Source organism: Spodoptera frugiperda, chromosome 9, assembly GCF_023101765.2.
Source record: "Spodoptera frugiperda isolate SF20-4 chromosome 9, AGI-APGP_CSIRO_Sfru_2.0, whole genome shotgun sequence".
Classification (NCBI taxonomy): Eukaryota; Metazoa; Arthropoda; class Insecta; order Lepidoptera; family Noctuidae; genus Spodoptera; species Spodoptera frugiperda.
In genome coordinates, this window is record NC_064220.1 from 1,475,581 (window position 1) to 1,502,857 (window position 27,277).

The window sequence follows — 27,277 nt, forward strand, 5'->3', positions numbered from 1 at the left end:
CCACAACCGAGTGGGTGCAGGCCTTTATCAGGCAATATTTACGGCTGAGGCTATTAAGTGCGAGCCGCTTAACTTACGTCACAGCATTCTACCTAAGTGGACATTGCACACTAAGTGAGATTAAGCGCAGCCTTTTAGCGGTAACTTAGCGAGAATTATGTGCATACTTTCAAAATTACTGGATGGAGTTCGGATTGAGAAACTCTGGGTGTTTCTTTAAGTTTATTTGGAACTTTGGTGACGTGTATATTCTGCGAACATGTTAAGGTGTGGTTAGTTTCAAGAATGGACATAGTTTTCATAAATAATTTCATGCTCCGAAATCTTGTAACAATCAACTCTCCAGCAACCTGGAGCTGTGGAATACCTAGCGGGTTACCGGGACTCTAGCTTGTAAAGCTGCAGTACGAACGGGATGGGTTTTAGTCTGTTCGAATATGCGATGTATCGACATCGCATGCATCCATAGCATGCATCTTTCCATAAAAAAAAACATAGCTTAGCTGAGTCCGTTTCTACCAGTGCTATGCTATGTGTACCAATGAATATGATTGGTGGAAGGTAACCGCATCCACAGTAACGTAACATATCACATCTCTGGTGGAAAAGCACCTTTTTCAAGGGGGAAAATCATCCAATGACTACAACTAAAAACCACCCCGTTCCTACTGCTTCTTTTCGAGCCGGAGCCCCGGTAACCCGCTAAGCAGTCCGTAGCTTAGTGTCACATATTGTGTGAGACTAGCTTCAGGAATATAACTGTATACCATGCCTTAATTACAAAGGAAGTTGACTCCGATACGGTTATTGAGTATGGAATTATTGACCGTCCAGTCTAATGATCGAGAATTAACTACATACTCGTACGTTGCGTATTAAGGTAGATATACGATGTGAAAGAACAACGGAAATGTCATATATGTTATGTAAATTTATGACAGTATGTTTGTGCGAATGTATGTTTGTATGTTGACTTCCTTCTTTGTATGCCAATGACTAATAGTAGGGGGGTATATCAAGGTAAGTATACTGGTTGGAGAAAATAGTATTGGGTTGTTTGATTTTAGGGATTCTGAATAAAGGAGTATGGATTAAGTAAAAATTACGGTTTACTCACGTAAATATCTGGAAAAATAGCACTACTAGTTTCGAGTCACAGAAAGGCATTTCATCCTGAGCAGCGTGCGCAGACGGGGTGATGTCGCAATAGTTATTATAAAAAAAAATAGTACACGCTTTTTTCTTTTTAAGGGGGAAAGCCTTTTAATGTCTTTTTCCGCCTTGGGTGAGGCGAAAGGAGTGTCAGACTTACATATTTTGTTGTTACACACTGAATTAACTGTAAGTACGTGATACAAATTTTTGTGTTCGACACAAATTATGGGATTTTATTTATAAACTTTAACTTTATTTTATTTATTACCTTAAGAAAAACATCCATAAATAAATAAAATTTTATAGATCAACTGTTTTTTCGCATATTTTTATGTAACAAAACCTACGCTTTGTTTTCTAACCTTAACATTTCTACACCTACTTACCTTCCTACATAATGTCGTGTCTATTGATAAATATGATAATTCTGGAACACCCAGAACTAATATATACCACCTCTTTATTTAGTTAATGAGTTTAATACGTTACAACATATCCTACAAACAAACTCTTAATAGTAACTTATTTTACTTACTATTAAAAGCTTAAGACTTTGTTTGTTTACTCGTTGAAAGCGCTATTCTCGGAATTACTGGGCCGATTTGAATAATTCTTTCTGTGATAAATAAGTTCATTTAACGAGAAAGGTTATAGAAGATCACGCTACAGTGAATAGGCGCCGGGCAGAGCCGATGAAACTGCGCGGAAGTAGCTAGATTTCCTAATAAACAAAATTTTAAGATTATTAAATTTATCGGTTAACGATTGCCTTTAAATACGCTCCAATAATAAAGTAAACACAGACTTCAGTAACATACATTTCAACAATTAGAGAACAAGTGACATTCCCCCATAACTTAGCCTACATAACGCTATGATAGTCACCTGACACCTGTGTTTAAACACCATGCTAATAGTCGCATTCCTTCATTAGCCGTGCACAAAGCAACACATTGAGCTATGCAACCAGTATAAACTGACCTTCGAAGGCATGTAAATGTCATATAACGCGAGTCCATGATAAACTGGTTAAGTATAAGTTGTTGTGCTGTATGTACCTGATTAGTGTTGACTTCGACATCGGAGCCAAGTTAAACATCCAACTGAATCTATCTGGTCACGACATCGTTAGCATAGCAGAGATTATGGAAAACATTGCAGATAGGACTGGTCAAGGTAGTGTGTAGTTTGTTAATGCAAGGCCTTATCTAGTTATAGTCTTTGACTGCCAATAGAAAACTGTGTTGAAGACAAATCCTTCGCTAACATTGGTCACCGTGTAAAATACCGTATCACATGTAAAAGAGTTACATGGTATAACCTATTTGCAAAAATATATATCATTTATTATGGTTGGTGCAGTGGCTGGGCAATCGGGCAACTCTTTGTATGATCCTTAAATTTTATTTTTGTATCGGGTCTGGGTGTCATGTGTATGTGAAACTGTATCCTATAGTAAATTTATTCACGATACAAGAGAATATCCTATTGTGGAGCCACGTTTAAAAAAATCAACATTATCATCATCTGGTGGTAAGCAATCAACACCGACCATACATACCTGCAACTCCAGTGGCGTCACAAGAGCGTTACATGCCACTAATTATTATGCGTTTATTTTGATAAAATTACTCTAGACATATTACAACTACTTAATTATTGTTAATTAAATGCTTAATAGCTAGTATGCTTTAACGCCTATCTAGTCGTCAATGTCATTATTAAAACTCTTTTCAATAACATAAACTCAAATCACCTTCAAGACACACTTCCCAGCTAAAAAAACTGCGCTTGCCATGAAAGACATGTCGTATCTCTTTACTTCTCTGATCTTAGTCCACGACCTTGTGAGGCTAACCAGTTCGGTTCTGAACCGGTATGAACCGGTCTAGGGAAACTAGGGAACCGTGGATATCATTAATTTGTTTGTGAAAGTTTCTATGACTTGGAATGTCTGAGGAATGCTCGTGAATTCTTGTTGGGCTCGGTTTGAAGTTATTTGGTTCGGTGTTTTCGTTTGTTTTGGTGTAAAATGTCTATAGTGAGCTATATTGGGTGTAAATGGTACGCTCCCGAAATACGATCCAAAAATGTTTGTTTTTATTATTGTAATCGTTTTTGTTTTCGTGTTATTCATGCAACATCAGCCTTAAGCAGTTGATTACAACTATTATTAATTACATAAAATAAACATTGAATTCCTATTTTTTTTAAATAAACCTTATTTTTTGCCATCACCATGTTTGACCCAATAATCTTTTGTTTATTTTAGGGACAATTCAAAGAGACTATATTGGTCCTTCAGACTGTTAAAAATTAACTTAATTAATTTAATCATCTTCACATAAATAATAGTTATTGGCGGATTTAATGAATTGAGGCATTTTTGACAGTCAACCATAGGGACTACCCTATGGTTGACTGTCAGAGAATGCTGAGAATATGAGTAATACACTTAATAGTTTACTAGGAAACTTCCACGGTCCACATTACCCAGTGTATGTATGTTTGTATGTATGTAACTGTCATTCCTATTCCGCAATCAAGTATATACTGACTTTCTTTAAGGAAATGGACTACAATGACGTTCTAATGTCAGACATGACTGGGTAAGACGTTTATGTACTATTAAGTACTATTTCCATGTTGTGAGGAAGTCCACGTTATTCCTATGACAAAGTTTTTATGTGAATAAAATAATTCAAAAAGTTATTAGTTAACTTCATATTTTAAAACTTTAAATTCATATTAACTCGGTATGTTCTACCATTTGTATTGTACAATGTTTCTGCTTTGTTCTCACATATACATATTATGTACAATTATTGATTGGAAAAATGTATTTGAGAAATTGTAAACATGTATTCTTTTTAAAAGAGTAACGAATGGAGCTTCTTTCTAGTATTCTCTATTTGAAACTACTACATTTTGGAACGAGCACCTAGCTTCACTGATGGATAGTCTGACAGCCTATTATTTATTTCTTTATTTATTAATATTTTAAAAGTACATATATGTACCTACATATATATGCAATACAATACAATACTGCAATGAATGATTTGCCTTTGACTTTGAATCACCTGTGAGAATATTAGACAGCTTACAACTGAAGTAAAAGCCAACTTAAATGAAAAAAGAAAAACAATTTGTAGTATTTTTTAAAGCTATATTGGCACAAATTGACGAATACTACGGACAATTTGTTCAAAATATTTACTCTTGTTCGTTTCATGTAATGTCTAAATATGAAAACTACAGATCATGGTGTTATTTGTGTATTTAAAAAATACTCCTATCTGGTGTAAAAATATTTGAAATCAAACATGATTACACTCTTGTCTTGTAGTAAATATATTACTTAGTAATATTTACATACATACAAACAGAAAAGGCATAGAGTGACTAAGCATATATCAAATTACAATATCGTTAAACAAGGACAAGGAATGCAATAGAGCAGATATTGAATTGCCAAACATACGTTTGTGAAACGTATACCTTTGTATTTGTAATTATATATCTAAATTATTACTTAATGTGTTCTTTGTAATTCGTTGTAAGTTGACTAATTACATTTTTTTTATTAATTGAATTGGTTTGTGAAAAAGTACTCGTACAAAAATGGTACAACTGTTGAGCTTGTGGTTTTGGGTTCGATTAGTTTTCGAATGTAAGATTGCTGTTTTTGATTTAGGAATTCTTAGCAACGGCTATTTAATTCGAAGTAAGACGGTGTAGATAGATTATACTGGACTGCTTGATGGAAAATAGAGAGGGTCGTCGTTTGTAACGTCCCGCGCTCCCTGTAAAGTATCACGCATTATGTTAAAGGGAAATTCAGTTATAACAATCATATCTTCACTATATTTGCTTCATGGTTATACCTATATTGGTAATTTTAGATTCAATTGTTTTTCTTTTAATTAATTAATTCAATTATTATTAAACATTTTGAATTTTTAAAAGAAATGAGCAGAAGTAAGACATCTTAGATACATTTATTGGTAACTAACAAAAATAGCTATTTGTAATCACCAAAGCTAGTTTGTATTGAGAAGATGTGTTATGTATATGTTAATATTGTACATGTACACATACATGTCACAATACCATCAATACAAAACTCATACATAAAAAGAAACCGCAGTTAAAGGGCAAACACTTTAACCTACAGGTCACAAGTTCAAAACCCGTAACCTTACAAGTCAGAAAATCATTTAACACAACTAAACGTAAACGTAAAATAAATTACAAAGAGAATAATTAATACATGTCGGATAAAAAAAGGTTAAAACGCAATTGGTTACAATGAATTCTATAAAAAGAATTGCATCAATGTTTGGTCAGACAGTCGCTCATCAAGTTACACTCAATAGTTAAACTTCAATCGACTTTCAACATTGACACTCATTGTTAGAGTTGAAAATTGATTGAAGAATGAATGTGAAGATAGTTAGATATTCTCTATACTACCTAATAACTAGAGAAACTATTTGATTGTTTGTTTACATTGAACGGTCTCAGAAACTAAAAGACCGATTCGGATAATTCTTTTACTATAGGAAGGTTTACTTTTCAGTAAGTATTTTTAAAGTATAAGCCGGTAAACGAGTAGACGGTTCACCTGATTGTTTGGCGCCATCCATGGATACTTGAAACACCAGAGGTGTTACAAGTGCGTGGCCGGCCTTTTGGGGGTTAGGAATTAAAGGGTTGTTGGGGAATCGGGGATTGGGGTAATTGGGCCTCCGGTCACCTCACTCACACAACGAAACACAACGCAATCTTTGTTTCACGTCGCTTTTCTGTGAGGCCGTTAATTATAATTAATAATACATTTTATCCTGATATTCTTACAGGATAAGGACCTACTCAAGAGAATACTCCTAAATACAGGTGAAACCACAAGTTAAATATATGTATGTACATATTTTGTATGTGTGTTTGTCCTTCCCACGCTTTCAAAGTCGTAGTTTAGCAATAGTAAGACCACTTCGCACTACGATGAACATTCTTATGTGTGGCGACATCGCTTTTGACCGCTAAATGCTAAAGTTATTAGACGTCCTTAGATTCAAATTTAAAAAAAGTTATGTGTTAAGCCATGGAATAATTAAATTTTTTGATAATTCTTTCTTGATTTGGGAAAATAAACAGTTACACAATAAGGTCTTAAACTAAATGTGTAAATATAATTATAATGTATGAATGTATAACCTATGACACTTTCCGCAACATATACCTATATTTCTCTAGTAGTAATTTTTTCTGCTCATGATATTTCATCTATAAAAAAATATATATTGGTGCCATTTCAACGATATTGCACTCGTAATTCCTTTGGTGTTGAGGGCATTCATGGGTGGCACCGCTTGCTTAACACCAAGTTATCTGTATGTTTTTACAAGGACATTTGAGAACTACAAAATTTACTTTCCGAAACAGGAAAATCGATTAAATACGGCGCCGATTAAGGCCTAAGGTTTTAAAATATTTTAAATCTAACATTATTATAATTTTAGATAATATATGGCAGATATTAACATAAAAATTCAAACTAGTTCGCTACTTTATGAAGGGATTATCCAAAAATTCTAAAAAATAAAGTTATTCAATGTCAAAGATGTATATTTTTTTCTATTTTATAAAATTTATATTATGCTAATTTCTCTATATCTTATTATAGTTATGATAATAGCTTTTTATGGAAGTGTGGAGGTTTTTATATTAAAATGTGTTTTTATAGTTTTGCTATAAATGTTCCAAATTTTATTCTCCATGTCACATAGTCGCCTTAAAACCAATTTATCAATAAGAATGGCCTTATATCTGTAAATTAGTTTTCTCAATTTAAAATAACCTTAAAATTAATGTTATTTTAACTTCGACACCACTTCCATTTTCTTCAAAGCATACTTAGACACCAAACAATGCCACATTAAGACTTCAAATCGATTCATTAATCGATCAGATAGGAACCGATTTTCAAACACTTGATCGATCACTTTATAAACAATCGAACCGTACGTCCATTGTCAACCTTGGCAAGAATAATCGACTTTTTATTGGGCCCGCAAACATGCTAATTTGTCGATTATTATCGATTTAATAATCGATTTTTTATCGATTTAAAAGTGAGTGGTTTTGTGTACTTACGTTCACTTCCATAAATTCAGGGTTGTGAATTGCCATAGATCTATAAATTGTTATTAAAAATTACTTTGTTTCTTAATAACTTGTTTTGAGAAGACCTTCTGAGTTTATTTTGAGGATTTATGACCTCTTAAGGTCTCTTAAGGTCATTGTGACTTGTTTCGCATTAAAGTCTTTAATACTATCGAATTATGTTACCTAACCTTAGCGCAACAAAATGATAAAGTCAAACTGCCGTACTCAGAGACATTTAATGATTACTTAAACTATTCCTTACTAACGATTTTGTTCTGGAAACAATTGCTAAGGACTGGTTCAAGTAACCATTAAATGACTCTGAGTATGGCAGAAAGCCAGTGTGAATCTCCACGTTTGGCAGACAGGTTGGCGATTGCAGTTTATGATTGCAATTTTTAGAATCATAGAGAACCTAATGACTCATATCTTAAGCACTAAAATAGTTTTCCAATAGGTACGATAGATCTAGATTACTACGCAACATATATAAATCACTTTCTAGTACATATAAATACCAACCTAATACCCATAGTAATACATCACTTTTTTGCTTCACATGTAATTTTTTACATGAAATATTTGTATGGGAACTCCTAAGTTCCGTCGTCGATAGTACGGTACCTAACATTACGGTTTTAACGGTGCATCCAATCTCCGGCATGTAACTGACTTCAATCAATCATAGTATATGTAACGTCATATTTCGATACGGTCATTTTTTTTAAGATGACTTGATAGGCAAAAAAGGGTTTTAGGTACTTGGTAGTAAAGTTCAGTTTGGTTTGTTGAGGATAGAGTTGAAGTTAAGGTCAAATTGTGTTTGGGATATGTTAAAACAAATTCATCTTAGAAGTAGGTTGTGTAGAATTGGGTCAACCTCTTAATGTAATTGATTTATGTTATAGAATGAATCTATAGAAACCTTCTCCTAAGTCAAAAGAATACTAGGTAGTATTCTTTTGACTTAAAGAAGGTTTCTTTGACTGAAAACTGATTTTAATAAGGTTTTCAGTGTAGGTACACTGAAAACCTTATCAAAATCAGTTTAGCCAAACGCGAGATAATCGCACATAACAAACTGAGAACGTCCTAGTTGTGTAGTGAATTAAAATTAAGAAATCATTTCCCCTTTTATCTTTATCACAAATCTAACATCCCCACAAATCACTACAAAACAAAATCATTACAAAAACAATGTTTGTTATACGAAAAAAACACCGTTTTGTAATAATTAGTAAGAAATGAAATTCATTGTGGTAGCGTGCAATTATTTGAGCAATTTAATGTGATGATAATACGCGTAGATAGATGGAGACGTCTCTAGCCAGTCTAGTGAACAAACTTGATCATTGATAAAGTTGTGTGTGGAATTAGAGATTCGTTTATTCCGTGTGTGTAAGAAAATGTTAAATGTTTGAAGTATTTTTTTCTGTTAAGTATAATAAAATAAATATAAATATCTTGTAGCTAGTCAGTATAAATTAATTTTAAAGACTCAAATACTCAATACTACGTGAAATAAACCAAATAATGTTAATATTGTACATACGAATATGTAAGTAAATAATGCTTATGTTGGAACTTTAATTTTCAAATGACATACACTAAAAATCAAGGTTTAGTCACGTAAATTAATGGAGAAAAGCTCTACTAGTTTCGAATGACTTTGTAGTTATTAGTTATCGAGATAGAATTTACTTTTAACCTGGTTCAAAAAGAGAGGCGGTTCTAAATTAAAAAAAAAAACAGCCTATAACAGTTATATGTCGCATTCTATCATCCAAACTTTTCTTTAAAACAAACAATATCGTTATAAATAAAAATATTTGAATAGCGTGCCCAAAAATATGTCAATGACATAATAAATACTGATCTAAGAATGAACGCATGAATGAATGAAATGAATGAAATCTCGATCAGTAAGCGAATGGAACCTGTTAATGAGAACGTCTATCATTCTCTCACGAACGTTTGTGTCTCTATTTATATCAGAGTAAATACAACTTTAGATATTTACACAATCAATGTCATTTTTCAGCCATGTAATGATAGCTTAGTAAAATATATTTGTTACCAACCTAAGTCTTGTGGCTGGTATCTTTAAAGTCGAATAGAAACATTTGAAAAACAAACTGGAAATCAATGATTTAGATTCAAATTTTAATCTTTCTTATGGACATAAATACTGATAGAGTTACGGTTGAAATTACGATCCTGATCAAAAATCTTTATATTATACCTCGACTAATTTTAAAGCCAGGCTAGAGCCTAGAGGCTCATTTTCATGAGCATTCTGCAACAAACGTCGCGGCGACAGTAGCAACGCGACTGTACTGAAACTAGTCGAGTTCCTCGTCAAATAGTTACGTTTGAGTATGCCGCAATTAATCCAAAATTCTTTGGATTAATCGCTGTTTTGACAAAAACTACAAGTAATGTCAAAAATCAATCTTAACTCAAAGATTTGGGATTGACATTCGTTATTAATTTTGGCCGTCACTCATCTATCACTACAATTCACAAAAAAAAAAATAGCAATAACTCATTACTAAAAACAATAAGTCAAAAATAACTGATGTGTGAACAAGATTCGTGTGTAGCATTTAAGATGAATGATCATGATTTTTCATCTGCGAAATTGATTATTTTTTTCTCATTTTCTCAAACAAAACTCATTTGTCATATGCACGATAACACAGCAAGGCGGCCAATTTTTTTCGCTCTAATTAATTCTGTGACGATGATAGGCTTATGCTACAAATAAGATATTATTTCTTGATTTTTAAGATATAATTTGATACGGTATCAATTCATGTTATTTGTTTAGTGTAGATTGGAAGCTGTTTTTAATTACTTTAGCCAATTACTGGGGTCTTCACGCTTTTTTGCGTCTCCGTTGTATTTAAGCGGTCATATGTATAATATACGTCTGCCAAGATTAACCTCTTAAAGTCACTATTCAGGTCTGTCACTAATAACAATGTCGGTCTTTAATAGTATGCAGTATACAATTTGTAAGTTAAAATTTAATCAACAACCAATAAGACATTTCTGATTAGAGAAAATAGACTATTTCTAATATAGTATAAGTCTAAAATAAGAAACAGTATTTCTGATCCAGCGTCCATTAAGCCAGATAAAAAATATAAGACTATATTCCTAAACAACAATCGATTCGTCTGAAATGCAACAACAACTCAGCTTCTACATTTGCATCATCTAAACAAAACAAAACTCAATATTATATATCTCTTAGCATTAATTTAAAACAATATTTTATCTCTCAGCTAGCCGATCTAGGAATTAATTACAGCCCACAGTTTAATGAATGCGAATTAACTATTATTACTTAATACTGGCCACTAACTCATGGTAGCGAGTTATGACAAGAACGCAGACTGCCTTGGGAAGCCTATTGCTAGGGCTGGTACGCTATCATAGGTACCTTAAAGTTGATATTCCTTTAAACACAAACTCATTTTAAGATGTTTGTTTAATAGATAATTATGTTTTATAGTTATTGGAAAAGTAAACTTTATTAGCATAAAGGGTTAAATAATGGTTTTATAAGTGAAATCAAATGCTTGCAGTTTAATTTTAGAAAATGAAGGAGCTAAGCTATGTTGAGCAGTTATTAAAGTTTGATTTGGTTATGTTATTAATCATATTGGCCGTAGAGATTTATTATGAAACACAAGTAACTTTTTAACCGACTTCGAAAAAAGGAGGTTCTCAGTTTGACCTGTATGTTTGACTATATGTGTGTGCGCATGTATCTCGTGTTTGGCTGAGAACCGATTTTAGGCATCGAATTTTTTAGACTTTCGAAGGTTTTAGGAATATCACCTGACATAAAATATGGAGACGATTCCCTTTTTTAAAAAAGTTATAGATGATGCATACACGCTGGTGTAAAATGCCATAGGATTCGATAATTCTATGTTTCGAATACCAAACTCACAGTTTCAGTGCTCACTCAGCCAAGTTTAGTTCAGGTTGATACGCTCATAAACGTTTTTTAAATCCATAAACAGTTGTTGAAGCTAATAAAAATAGCTAATATAATTACCTACTAAATAGCATTTTTTTACCCTTGCCAGGTGAAATTACTAATTAACGTAATTACCAAGCACGTATTAAGTAAGTACAAAACTTTGTTTTTTAAAAAACTGATTTACGATTTGCGATAATTTATGGTTAAAACTAAATGGCAAGAAAGTGCAGTCGATAGCCCTGGTCACGGCACGCCTACGTCGATGCGATCTATGGCAGGGAGGTTAGAAAACAACGGACACTGTGGAGAAGGCATTTCTTATTTTCTACCTATGAAAATGTTGAAGTTATTTTGTTATTTGTAATTATATTCTTTGTTATTATAATTGTTTCTGATTTAGGATAAATCTTTATATCAGAAATAGAGTATTTTATTTATTTTTAGATAAATCTCAATTGACTATATTTTATTAATATTATATTTTATGTAGTATTCTCCAAAATTAAGTGATAAAAAACGTAATACTTTTAATAACGATTTTGGTCAAATACAATTAGGTACCTTACTACAAACAACAAACAAAAAACAACATGTTTGACAAAGCAGTGGATATTTTCGTCGCCATTTTTTGAGGTGTCAAAATGACAGTTCATGTTTAACGTCAGTTTGACAGATTTGTTAAGAAATTAGTGACAATGCATGTAGCATTGAGATGCTCTTTATAATTGCTTGCTGATACATAAGTGACTGTCTATCAGTCAGTCAGTCAGTCATTCTGACTGATTTATAAATACTAAAGGATCAGAACAATTATTTACCGTCAGTGTTAAATGAAAAGGTGTTACAACTTGAACATTGAGTGACATTAAATTTGATCTCATAACAAAAGAAGACTTGACAAATATGAATATACTTCAGTTTTAAACCATAGCACTTTAACAAAAGAAGTTCCAATTGTAAATATTATATTGCAATCGTAATAGAATTTAAAGGTTATTCCTATCAAATTAAAATAATACAGATCGTAAACGGAACGCTCCCGAAAAGCGCAACATTACTTTTTTGTTTTTATATTTATAATCGTTTTAGTTTTCATGTCATTCATGCAACATCAACATTAAGCTGTTGATTACAACTGTTATTATATAAAATATACCTTAAATTCCTTTATTTCTTAAAAATAAATATCATTTTTTACCATCACCTGTTTGCGGTTTTCGGGAGTGTTCCGTTTACACGTTGTATAATTATGTACTAATATATTATTCAGTCTTTTTTCAAAATATTTGTGTAATTAATCAACTGACTTTTAGATACTTAAATATACCTTAAAAACATTCTAGCGCCTTCAGAAACTTAATGACGCAACGTAATCAGTAAGTCATAACTTTTTTTTGCGATAACACAATTTGAATAATCCTATAAGTGCTATATGGCACACAATTAAATACATTAAGCGGATTAGTGTATCACATTCCATTAACAATTGAGCTATGGTGCTGAGTTACGAGTACGAGTGTTATGCCTCATTCGCACTGTGCTAGTAACTTAGTCGAGTGCTGTGTATTTAGTAGTTCGCTCTCGCTTCGATTTTGGGAGTGAAGCGAGTTAGAACTACAAAAAAATCTATTATGTTTTAAAAAACGCTGTCCTGAATTTAAGATTTTCTCATGTGTGCGTCGTTTACAAACATACAATTTCACACGACTTCCAGAAACAAAACAACAAGTTTTTAATCCCACAAAGAGTTGTCCCCTGCGGAAATCGAACTCTTGTACACATTGCATGGTTATCTACATATGACGCCCAGACACGAAACAACAATTTATATATTAGGCAAAGAGTCGCTCCGTCGGGAATCAAAACCGTTTACGTTGTACGGCAGCTAGTTACCCAGCCACCAAACCAATCGTGCAACCCGAGCAAGTGCTAGTTACTCGCCTTAATTATTAGTATAGTGTGAACAAGGCATAATGTCAAGCATGCTGCCTGCCTTGGTTCGCCCACGGTCGCCCCGAGGCAGTGATGGGATTGCACTAACAAATGATAAAGTGACATAACTCAATTTGATTGTTTGATAGGAGGTCTTAATTGTTTTTATTTGATTTACTATGTCGTGAGTTTGAATAGGAATTTTTATTAAGGTCTTATTTGTTCTGGTAGTGCTATTTTTAATGGCGATAAGTTAAACTTAGTGCGAATTCTAGTTTCTAGTAGTCATGGATTCGATTCGCGAATGAAGCAAATAATTTGTGTACAATTATGATTAAAGCTAATGATAATTTTTCGTTGATTATAAGCTTCTAGGCATTTCTGGCATAACAATGACATAATTACTGTGCCTCGTTAGACGAAGCAAGGGGTCTCGGATTCAATTCCCGGGTCGGGAAAAGAATTACTGAGCTTTTTGTGTTGCATGGGACTTATAACACGAATGGTGAAAAGTGGGTGTACATTGTATAGCGGCATTACATATCGTAATGCGCACCTCTGCCTACCCCTTCGCGGGAAAAAGGCGTCAAGTTGCATTAAAATAAAAATACTAGACTACAACACCATCAAACAAACTTCACCAATCATCCAAACAAATTCTATACCACATCCATTCTAACCACTCAATGGTCCAATCAGAACAGGTGTTCGGGCCATAAAGCGACATTCCACCGGGTGACTGGACACTTCTGGATAGGTACCGTAACTATGGGATGGACCTATTTATCAAAGTAGCTGTACTGTGTTTACTTGTATACTGTGTGTAGTAGATATGTTGATACTCGTGTGTTGAGGTAGACAGGCGATTAAGTAGACATATTGTTGTTTGGGAGAAACACGTGTTTGGTAGAATCGATGATGAAAGTTAGTTTTGGGTTCAAATGACCATTTTTCGCTTTTAGTGGTCTTTAGAACTGTGGATAAAATACATTTTTTTTTGTTTATTATAAAACTTTGTCCCAGTCTAGGATTTTTTTCTATGTCGTGAGTTTGTATACAAACATACAAGCTCACATACACATATACCCGAAATAACAATTTGTGGATCACACAAAGAACTACTCCGTGCGGGAGTCAAACCCAGTACACATCGCAGGGCAGCCAGTTGCCCAATCACTGCGCCAACCGTGCAATCCATTTGGCACCACAGCTTTCCTTACTCCGAGTATATTAAGAGACGGCTTATTATGGTTTTGATCATCACCACTCTTTGATAAACCAAAGCCGTGTTAACGGCGATCTTCAAGCTGCCTACGAAGCCTTATGAAAAACCTCTCTTATATACAATGCTGGTGAGCAATGGTCTTTACAGGCTGATTATCAACAATATGGCGGTATAAACAAAACAGAAATAAACTATTTAGATACAAACTAGATTAGCGCTGCGCAAATACCAACCACCACCGTCATTTGGCGCCAAACACAAATGACAGATATCATCGCCCACAGATTATAAATGTTTCAAACCAGTATTACAGGTTGGCTATGAGTGGGATGCTTTAGTTGCAACTTCAGAAGTATTATTATAATGTTTTACTGACCTAGTCATAACAGGATATATCGTTTAACACATTGAACGCCGTGGTGGTTACCGGTGACCGACGTTAGCGGAGGATTTACCTTCAACAGTTTTCTATTGGCAGTCAAAGACTTAATGGATAGGTAATCTGTGCTTGTCTTGGTGGCCCGGAGGTTTAAGACGCCCCGCTCCTCATGCATGAGGATACGGGTCCAAAACCGACCAACGGCAAGTACCAATGTGTTATATGTACAAATCCTCAAGAAAGTAAAATAGTGAAGGAAAACATTGTGAGGAAACCTGGGCTTTAAATTTCTATAAGTTTGAAATCGCCAACCCATATATTAACCCGAAAATACCTCATGCATGTCTAATCGAATCTGAAAATCGGGCTTAAGGCTCATTATTTGAGTAGCACTTGCAACCAAAATTGACTACCAAAAAGTATTTTCTGTAAGTTCCTCTCTATAAAAAAACTCATCACATCTTTACCTGTCCCAGTTAATCTAAACCCATATCATAAGATAACTGGAGCTTATCTCGTAAGATTACATCGACCCAGTTCACATTAGTTGACCTGAAACTCAAGTTAGTGACAATAATTTTGACACTTTTGTCACCGCGCCCAAGTTAGCGTGTCATGTTTGTAGAATTGTTATAATCATTCTTCTGGATTTGGTCCAAGTAGGTTAGGGAATTAAGTTTGAAGAACATAGTATTAGGAAGACCTTAGAGATTATATCTAAGGATATATAAATGCGTAGATATAGTAAAATGCGGTTATTTCAATTGTGCAAATGTATCAATTACCAAAAGGAAAGACTGTTCCATGTTGTTGATATTGTAATAAACCTAAATTGTACACAATATCTATTTTATGATATGAAACTTTCTCACGCCTATTTCAAAGAGATAGTAAACATTAAAACGAATTGATAAAGTTACAAACATACTCAAGTTAAGATTGTTACGATAACTTATGATAAGACGTATCGATAGGGCATTGACCGATCGAAGATATTATCAGATATTTGTGTGGCATTTTCTAGGGCCATTTATTTGGTACAGATTGTGTTTCTTGTATTTTTGCCAAGTCCATGCTGTTATTAGAAGAACACACCAAAATATGTAGCAAAATACCGTTTTTTTTATATAGAACATTACCTAATAAAAATGCCCCACCATTTAGGTGAACGTAAAGAAATCTACACTAAACACACTAAACATTGTAATGTGAACATTTACTTCAGTAAAAGTTGAAAAATAATATTTTTATTTCTCAGTTTTTTAGTACATTAAAAGATTGTAGATAAAAATCTCGTATTTATTCAAATTTACAACTTTTTAGAAGTATTAAGTGAAAGTATAATAACATTTTTTGGTGATCTCCTTTCGTTTTCTGTGTGATTCAATCATTTTTTACTAAAAAACGGTGTTTATCTGAAGGTATCATGCTACGAATTATAAATTTTCCGAGAATATCTTGAGAATTTCGAAATACATTAATCTCACAAATCAAATTGCAATTGATCAGAAACATTCACATTCCTTTCATATTGTCAAAATATTGTTGGATTTTCCACATCTTACTAATTTTATAAATGCGATTTATTGTGTTTTTTTATATATAGTTGTTACTCAATCACTTCAAAACTGCTAAAGGGATCGGGATAAAATTTTTGGGGTAGATTATTAGCCTGTACATAGGATACTTTTTATCCCATCGCACCGCGGGGAAAGCCACTGGCAGAAGCAAGCTAGTAGTTCATATTTTATTTTAAAGAGAAAAGACAATTCTGTTCTTGTACACCTAACCATATTTGAGACATAGCACTAATATTATACAGTTATCTAATAAAATTAAGTTATATGTATGAGAATAAAAATCTTATTAAAAACGCTGTAACATACGCCCACAACATTCACAACATTTCAACTCAACGAAAATAGAAAAAAAATCCACACACAATTCTAAAATCTTTTGTTAACACACGAATTATGCAAGAACTCAACATATTGTTAGTTTCTACATAGTATATTTACGTTGCTACTACAACACTTTCTTAAAATTATCTCCAGAATCTAAGACAATGTGTCTCAATGGCACTTTACTATGTGTCGGCAATTACGATTGTATCTTTATAGGAATTATGTCCGCCATAATATTTTGACTAGAGCGACAAGTCCAGTTCATGACAATGGTCATGGTCGTGTAAAAGCTGCCTCATTGGTCTTGTTCTTGCAATTGTATGGCACGTGAGTTTAATTTCTTGGTCGAAAAAGTTACGTTTTTATGTTTTATAGGGTCTATATTGCTTACTCCAATATGTATGTATACCTAACAAAAACGTAACAATATGTGTTGCAAAAGATATTGAGTAGGTATACTGACTAAAGGTAGATCTTATCTAATACATTTAGAATTGAAGAGGTGAAGGCTAAGTAAAATCCACATGGAGCAACTATGCGGAAATTGCTGTAGATGTGTGCTATGGATGGCATTTCTGCTATCGATACATCGCATATTCGAGCTGCGCATCTTCCTCGCACAGCTACATAGCTTAGTTTAGGTGGAAAAGATCACATAGCTTAGCTATTACGTCTACGTAGTATAGCTACTTAGCACATCTCTGGTGGAATATACCCTGACATATAAAAAGCTTGACTTGGGGCAATCTGGACAAATATTGATCATAACCAAAATTACTTTACTAAATTCCTCCACACTTTGGACAACTCAAAAAAAACATTGGACACAACAGTAAAAACGTCCAAAAGTATGCCAAAGGTCTTCCAAAGAATGTCGTAGAAAGGTCAGACAGAAAGAACAAACAAAATGCATAAAACCAAAAAGAAAAATAATGGAAAGTTCTCAAAGAAATCCGCTCATGTATTTCTGTGGTTATATACATTAACAATGATAAATCGAAAACCATGTTATTTGTATTATTTCCTATGTTACCCAACCGCAGTAATATCTAAAGGCACGATACTGCAATATGCCGTTATTTCGAATCAATGTTATTTTGATCCAATGTTGATTTTATTTATGGTTGTCATGCAATAGTTTGTATGAAAATAAAATGGTTATTTCTTCATTTTATTTGTCCTTATTCTGAGTTATTCGATGTTATGGCAACTTTCCTTATCTGTTCTATTGGATGATATTTTATCACAAATTATTGAATAAAAAGGTATGTGGTGTACTGATATGTTGTTATCGGCATACATATAATTTCATCCCCATCATAAGTCCTCATTTCTGATCAATTCCATTGCGTTATATATTAAGTGGATTAATGGAACCGGTAAACGAACAGACGAATCATCTGATGGTAAGCAATTACCGCCGCCCATGGAAACTCGAAACAACAGAGGTGTTACAAGTGCGATGCCAGTACAGGGTAATTTAAGGATTGGAAAGACTGGGCCCCCGGTAACTTCACTCACACAACGAAACACAACGTATTACCATCAATCATCATAAAAAAATCCTTATAATATGCTAACCAATTGGACAATCAGCTAAATAATCTTGATCTCCACAAGATCCCAGAAAACTCAAACAAACAAAGAACTTCATCCAACACTAATCCCTAAACGACAACCCTAACCTCTAAAAAACTGCAAACCACAAAAAGCAGTGGGTGATCACAGATCACAAAACAGTTGGATATTCCACAAACCTACTTCATAGCTTCGACTAAGATTTGAAAATATTTCACATTATAATACATTTTATTTGGTGAAAGCGTTCATGAATATTGGCTTGAATCTCATTTATCTGTTCATCCGTGAAAGTTACATCAACGGTAACGATGTCAGCAGATGGGAAAGTTTTCATATTATTGAAACTTATACGACAAAATGGATTAGAATCTTCAGCATTTCTTAGCTTTAGACGAGTTTAGCTAAGTCGATCCTAGATCGGAGAAACTAAGTGGTACTTTGTATAGAACATAGAAAAGATTTAACTCAATGAATCACTAACTAAAATTAGTACCAAAATGTGGAGAGTCTTGCATTATTTAACACATTGAACACCGTGGTGGTCACTAGTGACCGAATTTAGCGGAGGATTTGCCTTCAACAGTTTTCTATTGGCAGCCAAAGACTTAAGAAAGGGTGTATTAAAAACCTCTCCCATAATAACACGATCCCATAATAGAACCTAATCGGTTCAATGGAATTGTTGAACACAATGTCTATCTACCTAACATCTATCGACGGAAAAATCCACGATCACACTAGCAAAAAGAATTCCACTCACACATTAACAACTCTAAGTTTTCACAAGTAATTTATCTAATAGCAATCGATAGATCGATTAGTCGCGACTCGCAACGGCAATCAGTTGCGACCGCGATCACGATCAGTCGCAACGTTGCAGGAAGCGCTCACGACCGTGTAATCAATTCTTCCTATGTAGTGTGTAAAAACAAGCAAGCGCGCGCATGTAATTAGATTATGCGGTGCGCAAGCGACGAGTTTTGTTGCAGAAGTCTAATCTTTTTTGTTGTTTTTTTGTTACCTAAGTTTTGTTGTGGTTGACAAACAAGGAGGGCAATCAACCTTGTTTGAACTGATCGGGTTGGAAAAACTGTAGGTGAATGTAGTGCAAATTTATTTTTGGCCATTATTGTCACTGTGATACGGTCACATAGCAAATTTAAGTAACGTCACGCCTTTTATCCCCGAAGAGGTAGGCATAAAAGCAAATTTATTAGCTAGTAAATACAAAGCTGTTTCCTAGAAATAGAATTTCGAATACCTAAAAGCTAAACAAAAATTACGTCAAACAGTTATTTCACAATACAATTACCCGAAAAAAAATTCTCTAAAACGAATTGTTTGCTAAACCTCAACAGAAATGAAAGTCAAAACATTTCCAAAAAGCATTTGTAGGTACCAAAACCACTTATATAACCAAAATAAATATTTTGCGAGGACAACCAACAAAATCGATGGTACTTACACATCTTCATATTGACTTAACACTGCTTTAAGTAGGTGGACGTCAACTGTTAAGAAGATTACACAATACATGTTAGGTGTCAGCGAGAGAAGCGACTATCATTTATTAAGTAATTGATGTCAATTCATGTAATCGGTTCTCTATATATCTTTTTAATTAAGCTATGTGCAATAGGAAATACGTGAGGCTATTCTTTCTTTCTCTTTGTATTTTTCTGACCTGGTTTTAGTGTTGGTATAAATCGATTAGAAATGTCAGAATTTAAAGTGTAGTGTCATCTGCCTTTAGAGTGCTTGCTATATTTTCTGACACTTTTATGACTGCTTGTTTAATTGTATTTATTATATATCATCATCAGTTCAAGGAGTCATTAATATCTTAATATCTATCGCCTTTAATATTTTCAGTTACACAATTTAGATTAATGTCTATATAGTCACAGTTCATAAGAAAATAAATAATCTTCTATAGCATGGATCTACTGTTCTTCACCTGCTCTTTAACACCCATCGCTATTAATTATCAACAGACTTAACAATAGAAAAAATCTACCAATCTCGGTTATAGTAATTAAGTATGCTGATCGAAATATTGAATTTAATCTACCAATGCGTGCTATGGTCTATTTCTGGTATGGGATGGTCCTGATACGCTTCATTGAGCAGATATCACTTTCTTTTGTAGACTGTGACAATGTAACATTGATTGGACTCTGGGGCGTTGTGATAAAGGCGAGTTTTGCTCTTTATTGAACGTTTTTTTTTTGTTATTGACATTTTTGTTGAGAAGATTATTAGTTTGTGACGATGTTTGAAAGGGGTGACCTTGAAAAAGACTTTGCAGAAGATCTCCATAGTCGGATTTGGGAATTATTTTGGAACATTTGATAATACTATTGAACAAATGAACGTTTTTCTAAAACAAGAGTAATAGAAACGTAAGGAAAGCGATAGACCGTAACATAAACACACATGAGAGTGCATGAAGCAATGCTACAAAGTAAAATATGCAAATTAAATTATATTGTTCTCTCTTGAAAGTCTACACGAAAAAGTCAAGGTTGTTGGACAAAGACATTATCAAGGAATGTGAGTAGTTTGTAGGCAATTAAGTAGAGTAATTTGATTATATTTGTAGTGCTTTACATAATTTTAAACTAAAGTCTTGGAAATAAGAAAGCTGGATGATCGTTGTGGCTATTGTTTGGTAGTGAATTGAGAAACGTAAGGAAATGTTTCCAGTGTGAGTGTGGATTTCACTCTTAGTACGTTGAAAATGATGTTATGGTAATAATAATGAATGATGAGGTCTCAAAGTAGACTTTTGAAGAAGACTCCAAGTAAATTAGACTTTGACGAAGGAAAATGCATGCAGAGTTATAATTTTGAAGGATGCTTACTAGGAAATCTTCAAGTATGAAAGAACTTTAGAAGATAGTACGATAGAAGTAAAATTTTTAATGACTGAGTTAAAAAGTAAAAACGGATACGTTAGTCACTAGTCAGCTCTTGAGTCAAATTAATAAAACCAAGGGAGTTATAACGCAAGCAAAACTTTTAACAGAAGCTAATAAATTCAAAATTAAAGTGAACGCATTTTATAAACAAGGGCAGAAGCTTCATTAGACGAAACAAATAACACATCAAGCACAAATGATTACCCAAATCGAATCGTGACCACAAACATTACAGTAACATTACGTCTAATTACCGAACAAGTTGAAAACAAACAGTTAATAATGTAGTTAAATGAAGCGAGCAGCGAGTGAATGTGAGTAAAGCCAAGGCTAAAAACTATAGCACACGGAAGGCTGTATGAGGAAGTGTGTATTGAAATGTACATACCTACGTATGTTGAGAATAAAGGTCGCATCGGAGCAGATTTTTTTGAAATGAGCCTAAATGTTTTGGTATCAAATGTAAATGGCTATTTTTTGTTACGTTCAATAATACTTGTGAAGCAAATTGGGTTTAATTGACAGGTGAAGCAAAAGATGGTGATACGATCGATTCAAATATAAATGCAGACAATACAAAAAGTACATACATAATAATATAAAACCATGCCTGACCCCATGGGGACAGGCAGAGATAATAGAACGCCAAATGCTACGAATCTTACACAACTCTTTTGCTTCATCAACATACATGCTGGTTGGTTAAAGGTATTTTTAATTTAGCCCTTCTTTAATATATCGCCAATCTGATCGCTATATGTCCGTTTAGGGCAACAAAAAATAACAATCTTAAACGTATCAATATTAAATCGAAGACTGCAGAATGGTCTAGAACGTTGGGTATTAAAGATCAAGTGCAAACCACCGCGTAACTAACCAGTCAAGCGGTATATGAAACATGGTACCGTTCTATAGACAATCTGTCAAGTTTAGATCATAATAATATCACCGCTATAATGTGGAGCTGCGGTCATATCAATGTTCTAAAGATTTGGATCCGCATGCCATAGGATATTATAATCATCTGCTTGTACCTCCATTGTTCGGTTGAGATCAGGAACAAAGAATTAGGTACTATAAATATAGCCATAGGAAATATGAGACAAACAAAGCGTTTGACTACTTTAAGTTACAGCATCAGTGATCCTTTTAGAAATAAGACCGGATTGTCAATTTTTATCAGGTTTTACTGGTTTATGAAAAAAACTTAATGGATTATTATATACTACGTACATTATTATACACTACGCTTAAAAATCCAAAAAGTCCAGAAAACTCAGTTACCTTAATAACATTTTATCAGACCTAGAAATTAAACCTGACACACATTTAAAAGTCGCTACCTCATCACCGACTAGATGAAAAGCGCACTAAAATTCACAACTAAACTACATACAAGCAAAAATTTATATTGTCAAGTCATTCAGTCTAGAATTTCAGGTTATAGAGGTCAAATGTAGGTCGAATGCGGAACAGATAATTTGCACCGTTCTATGAATGGTAGGTTCACGACTTGTAATTTCATTTGTGTCTATAAGTTACCAGTGTAAGATAGACAGGTCACAATTCACAATTGTTATTATAAATCCAAGATTCTATTTAAGGTCTAGAAAGTGGGTGGTTTGGAATTATTGTTGTCATTGCTGAATCGGGAGTAAATTGATTTTGATTGTAATAAGAAGTCTGGTATTATCTGGTGCTAGGTAAAGTTTATTTCCACTCCTTTTGTTCATAATTTTTTTATCATATCTGGTTTGATTTGGTTGCTAAATCAATAGAGCTAAAAGTAAGTCATATAGATCTGACATCAGCTACACAACCTTTAATAAAATATACCATGGGAATAATGGAAATAGTCAAAGATCTTAAAACACAATTTATTATCGAACCATCAAACTTTATAATAAAACCATCAACGATTAAAAAGTGTAAATTAAATTTAAAAATAATATAGCTAAGGTACAAAATGATATAGAGCTTGAATGACTACTAGATAAAGTAATGACAAGTAAAGACTATATCATTGCATGACATAGGCCTGCGGCTAACCAAGATGTAATTGCGGTTGCTGGAGCCTTTACAGCATTTAAATCAATCAAATATGTAATTGCAGAAGTATTTTCTAGACTATTAAACGTGTATTCTCATGTTATAGGTAACTTATTCATCAGAATTGATTATTATGCTCACGCAGGCAACTTAATCGATATGCATTTTAATTATCGCTTCTTAGTTCAAAAATAGACTAAGATATAGATTATGGATTGAGAAATAGAGATGAATTACTATGGAGTGGAAAATCAGGCTTCACTGAAGTAAATAAATTGAAACAGTTAAACATTTTGCTGGAAGGATTACAATTTATTGTATCAAATAAAGTGGAACTGAAACATCTAATTTGTTTGATATTATTTTCACCATTATGTAGTAAGTAGTAAGTATGTTCCCAGACTTTCATCCCATAAGAACATAAATTGTCATCATAAGTTAAGTAGATACAATTGTAATATAAAGTCTATCTAAGTAAGACTAAGTAAGCGAGAGCCATGCTCTGGCACGAATGGGCAAGCTCGACCGGAGTAAAATCACGGTCTAACAGAAAATCGGCGTGAAACAACGCTTGCGGTGTATTTCGTTTTGTGAGTGAGGTAACTGGAGGCCCTATTCCAATCCCGATTCCCCAACAACCCGCAAGACGCCGATAATGCACTTGTAACGCCTCTGGTGTGTCAGGTGTTCATGGGCGACGGCAAGTGCTCACCATCAACCGATACGTCTACTCGTTTACCGGCTTATACCATAAAATATCTCCGCGAACTCCATAAACTTAACACAATAAAACAGACAATAGCGTCAGTATGATGATCATCAACAATTTTTCCTCACTTTCTATACATTCAATAGAAGCGTTTAGAAAACTAGAAGTCATACTTCCGACATAGTTACCGCTAGACGTGAGACCCTGGGTATAGGAAACGACAATTTTACATTAATTAATACTAGAAAAGCGGAAGATGATCTCGATGTGATTAAAGTAATGGAAATCGATTCAGATGAAACTATAAATTTGTATGAAACTGATGTTTATGGTAATTATTGGATCATTGCTCTACTTAACGAGTTATCTAAGATACAAGAAACGTAACTTACTACATAACGTAAACGAATGGCAAAAGCCACTTCTGTGTTTCTACAAGGAGAAATACACAAATTGTTTCTAAGGAATTAGACTATAGGATAGATACATTAATGGATCTAGATCAATTCGATATCCCATAGTTCAGTATATTACTGAATATTATGTCTTTTCTAAAAATTTCACTGCTTTTTGCTTATGCCATTGCGTGGAAAAACAATTTCCCCGCATGTTACGACAGCAAGATGAATTATTTGTGTAGTACCAGCTTTTATAACTTGATTTACGGTAAATGTTATATTTTATGGTAAATTATTTGGACAACCACCTTTAGCCTATGTCAACTTTTACGACAAGAGAAAGTGAAACTAATGTTCTAACACCGTGGTTATCCCACGAGGATGACTCTCTGAGTTTTCATGATTAATGTCAACATTACTTAGAGACGACAAATTTCAAACAGATTATTTTACTATGCCATTGAAGATAATTAAATGAAGGCAATAAATCATGACTAGGTATTGTTCTTATGGGTAATCCAAAGGGAAAAGCTCGATTGTTCACAAATTAGATATGAGCTATCACAACGCGTTTTCCAACAATTACATCACACGATGTCTCACAATGACAATTGTTGTCGTACAAAAGCCTTTGGAGCAAGACATGGCAACGTCCGTTCATAATTCTCAATGGTAATTACAACTGCCAATTGTTTATCCATTTACTCCTTCACCCTTCCATTGTTCATGACAATCAACCATGAAGGCTCATATCGAACATTTTCACAAATGCCATTTAAAAATAAGCATTTATTTTAATAAACTAGAATACAACGTGCTCGCGTGTTATACTTTCGAATACATTTAGTTGTGACCTCTAAAATCAGTACGTGTATAACGAGGTAGTCGGCATAAAAACAGAGCAAACTGAAATTAAACAAGTAAGACAATCATAAAAAATTACCTTTGTCGTGTTTTGCATTTGCAAAAACGTCGCGATGCCCGCCCGTACGCGGTTCTTCACGCCCCTTATTGTTCCTTTCGAACTTTTTATTGTTGATGGCATCTCCTCGTTTTTATAATCCTTTACACCGGCAAAGTATTCCAGTTCAGACACTTCACATTCACTTTTAGCACCAACACTAACACTTTTCACATCATCGAATTGTTTTTCGTTCAAATGGAAATCGTAAAACTTGTCCGTATCAAAGTAATGGCTGCTGTAAAACATTTGCTCTTGTTTCATTTTATCCTGTTGCTTTCGCTCCTCGTATGTGCTCTCACTAATCAGCGGCGTTTTGGAGCACAAGTTCGCGGGCAGCGACTCCGTCGTGTTCTTACACTCGTTATTAAACTGAGAAACTAGACGGAACGATGTGAGTTGTGCGCTTTCTTTTGAAATATTAGCATCCTCATTAATATTCTGGTTCGCTTCCTCGTGTGGCTCGGGCTTCGGCTCGCTTTCAGTTTCGACCGTATTTAGTTTCGCTGAACGGTCTCTTATGTCTTGCAGCAGACCCTGCGGTAGAAAGCTAGTGTCTTTATTGTTCGCTTTGGCGAACGTCTCCGGCGCGTCGAGTGATTCCGCACTCTGTTTCTTTTCTTTTTTACTATATTCGCTATGACTTTCATCAGCGTGCACGCTTACGTTCAGCTCGCTACTGTTCAGAGAGTCGCATGATATATTTGAGTCGTTGTCTTCAAAATCCACTTCACTTTGACTACTCCCATTTCTCGAACTGATAAGCGTTACAGATACTGCTTTCTTTGTTGAACTAGTTTTGGAAGTCTTCTTTTTAGGTAGAGGTGGTGGAGTCCCGTCAAGGTCGCTGCAGGTTCCGGAGTCCAAGGTATCACTGGGAGAGCACTGCCCGCTTGACATAACCATGTTGGTCATCGAGTTGACAAACGAATTACAGTAAATGTATGGCGCTTTATCCGTTTTCAGAATTTCTTCGTTTTCTATAATTTTCGGTCTATTTTCGTCGACATTAAGTCTCACTAGGCTGTTGTTTTTCTTGCAAACGTCGTTTAACTTGAAGGAGTCGAAGTCAACGTCGCTTTTGAGGTGTACGCTCGATATTTTTGGTGCTTTAGGTTTGTCTGCGTCGGTGTTTATTCTGATAGTGACCACGTGTGGACCGTTGAGAGCGTCCGTGCTAGGCGTACTCGCGGGTCGATCTGACTGGGTCGCCGCTACGAATACCGTTGCAGATGGTGTCTTAGAATTAAGGACGAGTGAGTGCATCGAACTTAGCGAGTCCATCCGGACGTCGGTAGCGGTGAACCCGTTTTTGTTCATTGTAGCTTCGTCACTAGTTATTTGTGTATAAGTGGTCGATCCTCTTTGCTTCACCTTTGGTGGTAAAGGAGGGATGTATTCGACACTGGGACGAGGCGTAACTTCTTCCATCATTGTGGTTGCTAATAGTTTGGCATAATTAACGGTGCTTCCCGTTCGCAATGCTGGTCAGGTCCGCTCAGATAGTGTTGGATGTATAAGGCATAATGGTTCCGGTGACCGATCGTGACTAGGTCAATAATCCGCTCGAGTGGCCTGTTTTTCTTGCGCGTTGTTTATTTACATCTGGAAAGAGAAAAATGTAATATTAGTACAAGAACTTGAATTGTCCATTAGAGGTACATGTTATGCGTTCTAGATAACTTTTGATGTCGATTCGATACGTGTGTACATTTAATGCGGTATAGGGATATATTTTATTAATTCTCAGTGCTGCTGTTTTGACTTTCATCGATAGGTCAATGACCACGGACTTAGATACAAGAACAATACCAAAGAGAGACTTTTATTTAATTTCTAAAATGACAAACATTAACGAATAAATGCAAATGCGAAAAAGTGTAATCACGAATTTC

At 34.3% G+C, this 27,277-nt stretch overlaps 1 protein-coding gene across 2 annotated transcripts in view; it reads right to left on the reverse strand.

Moving 5' to 3' along the window:
• The window catches only part of LOC118271082 (glutaredoxin domain-containing cysteine-rich protein CG31559), a 92,328-nt gene that overhangs the window by 26,779 nt on the left and 38,272 nt on the right, over window positions 1-27,277 (reverse strand). For both annotated transcript variants that reach the window (XM_050695869.1, XM_050695870.1), the window contains exon 2: window positions 25,365-26,987. In XM_050695869.1, the coding sequence (XP_050551826.1) occupies window positions 25,365-26,816 (1,452 nt within the window). In that variant the 5' untranslated portion in view covers window positions 26,817-26,987. The remainder of the gene's footprint in view (window positions 1-25,364; window positions 26,988-27,277) is intronic.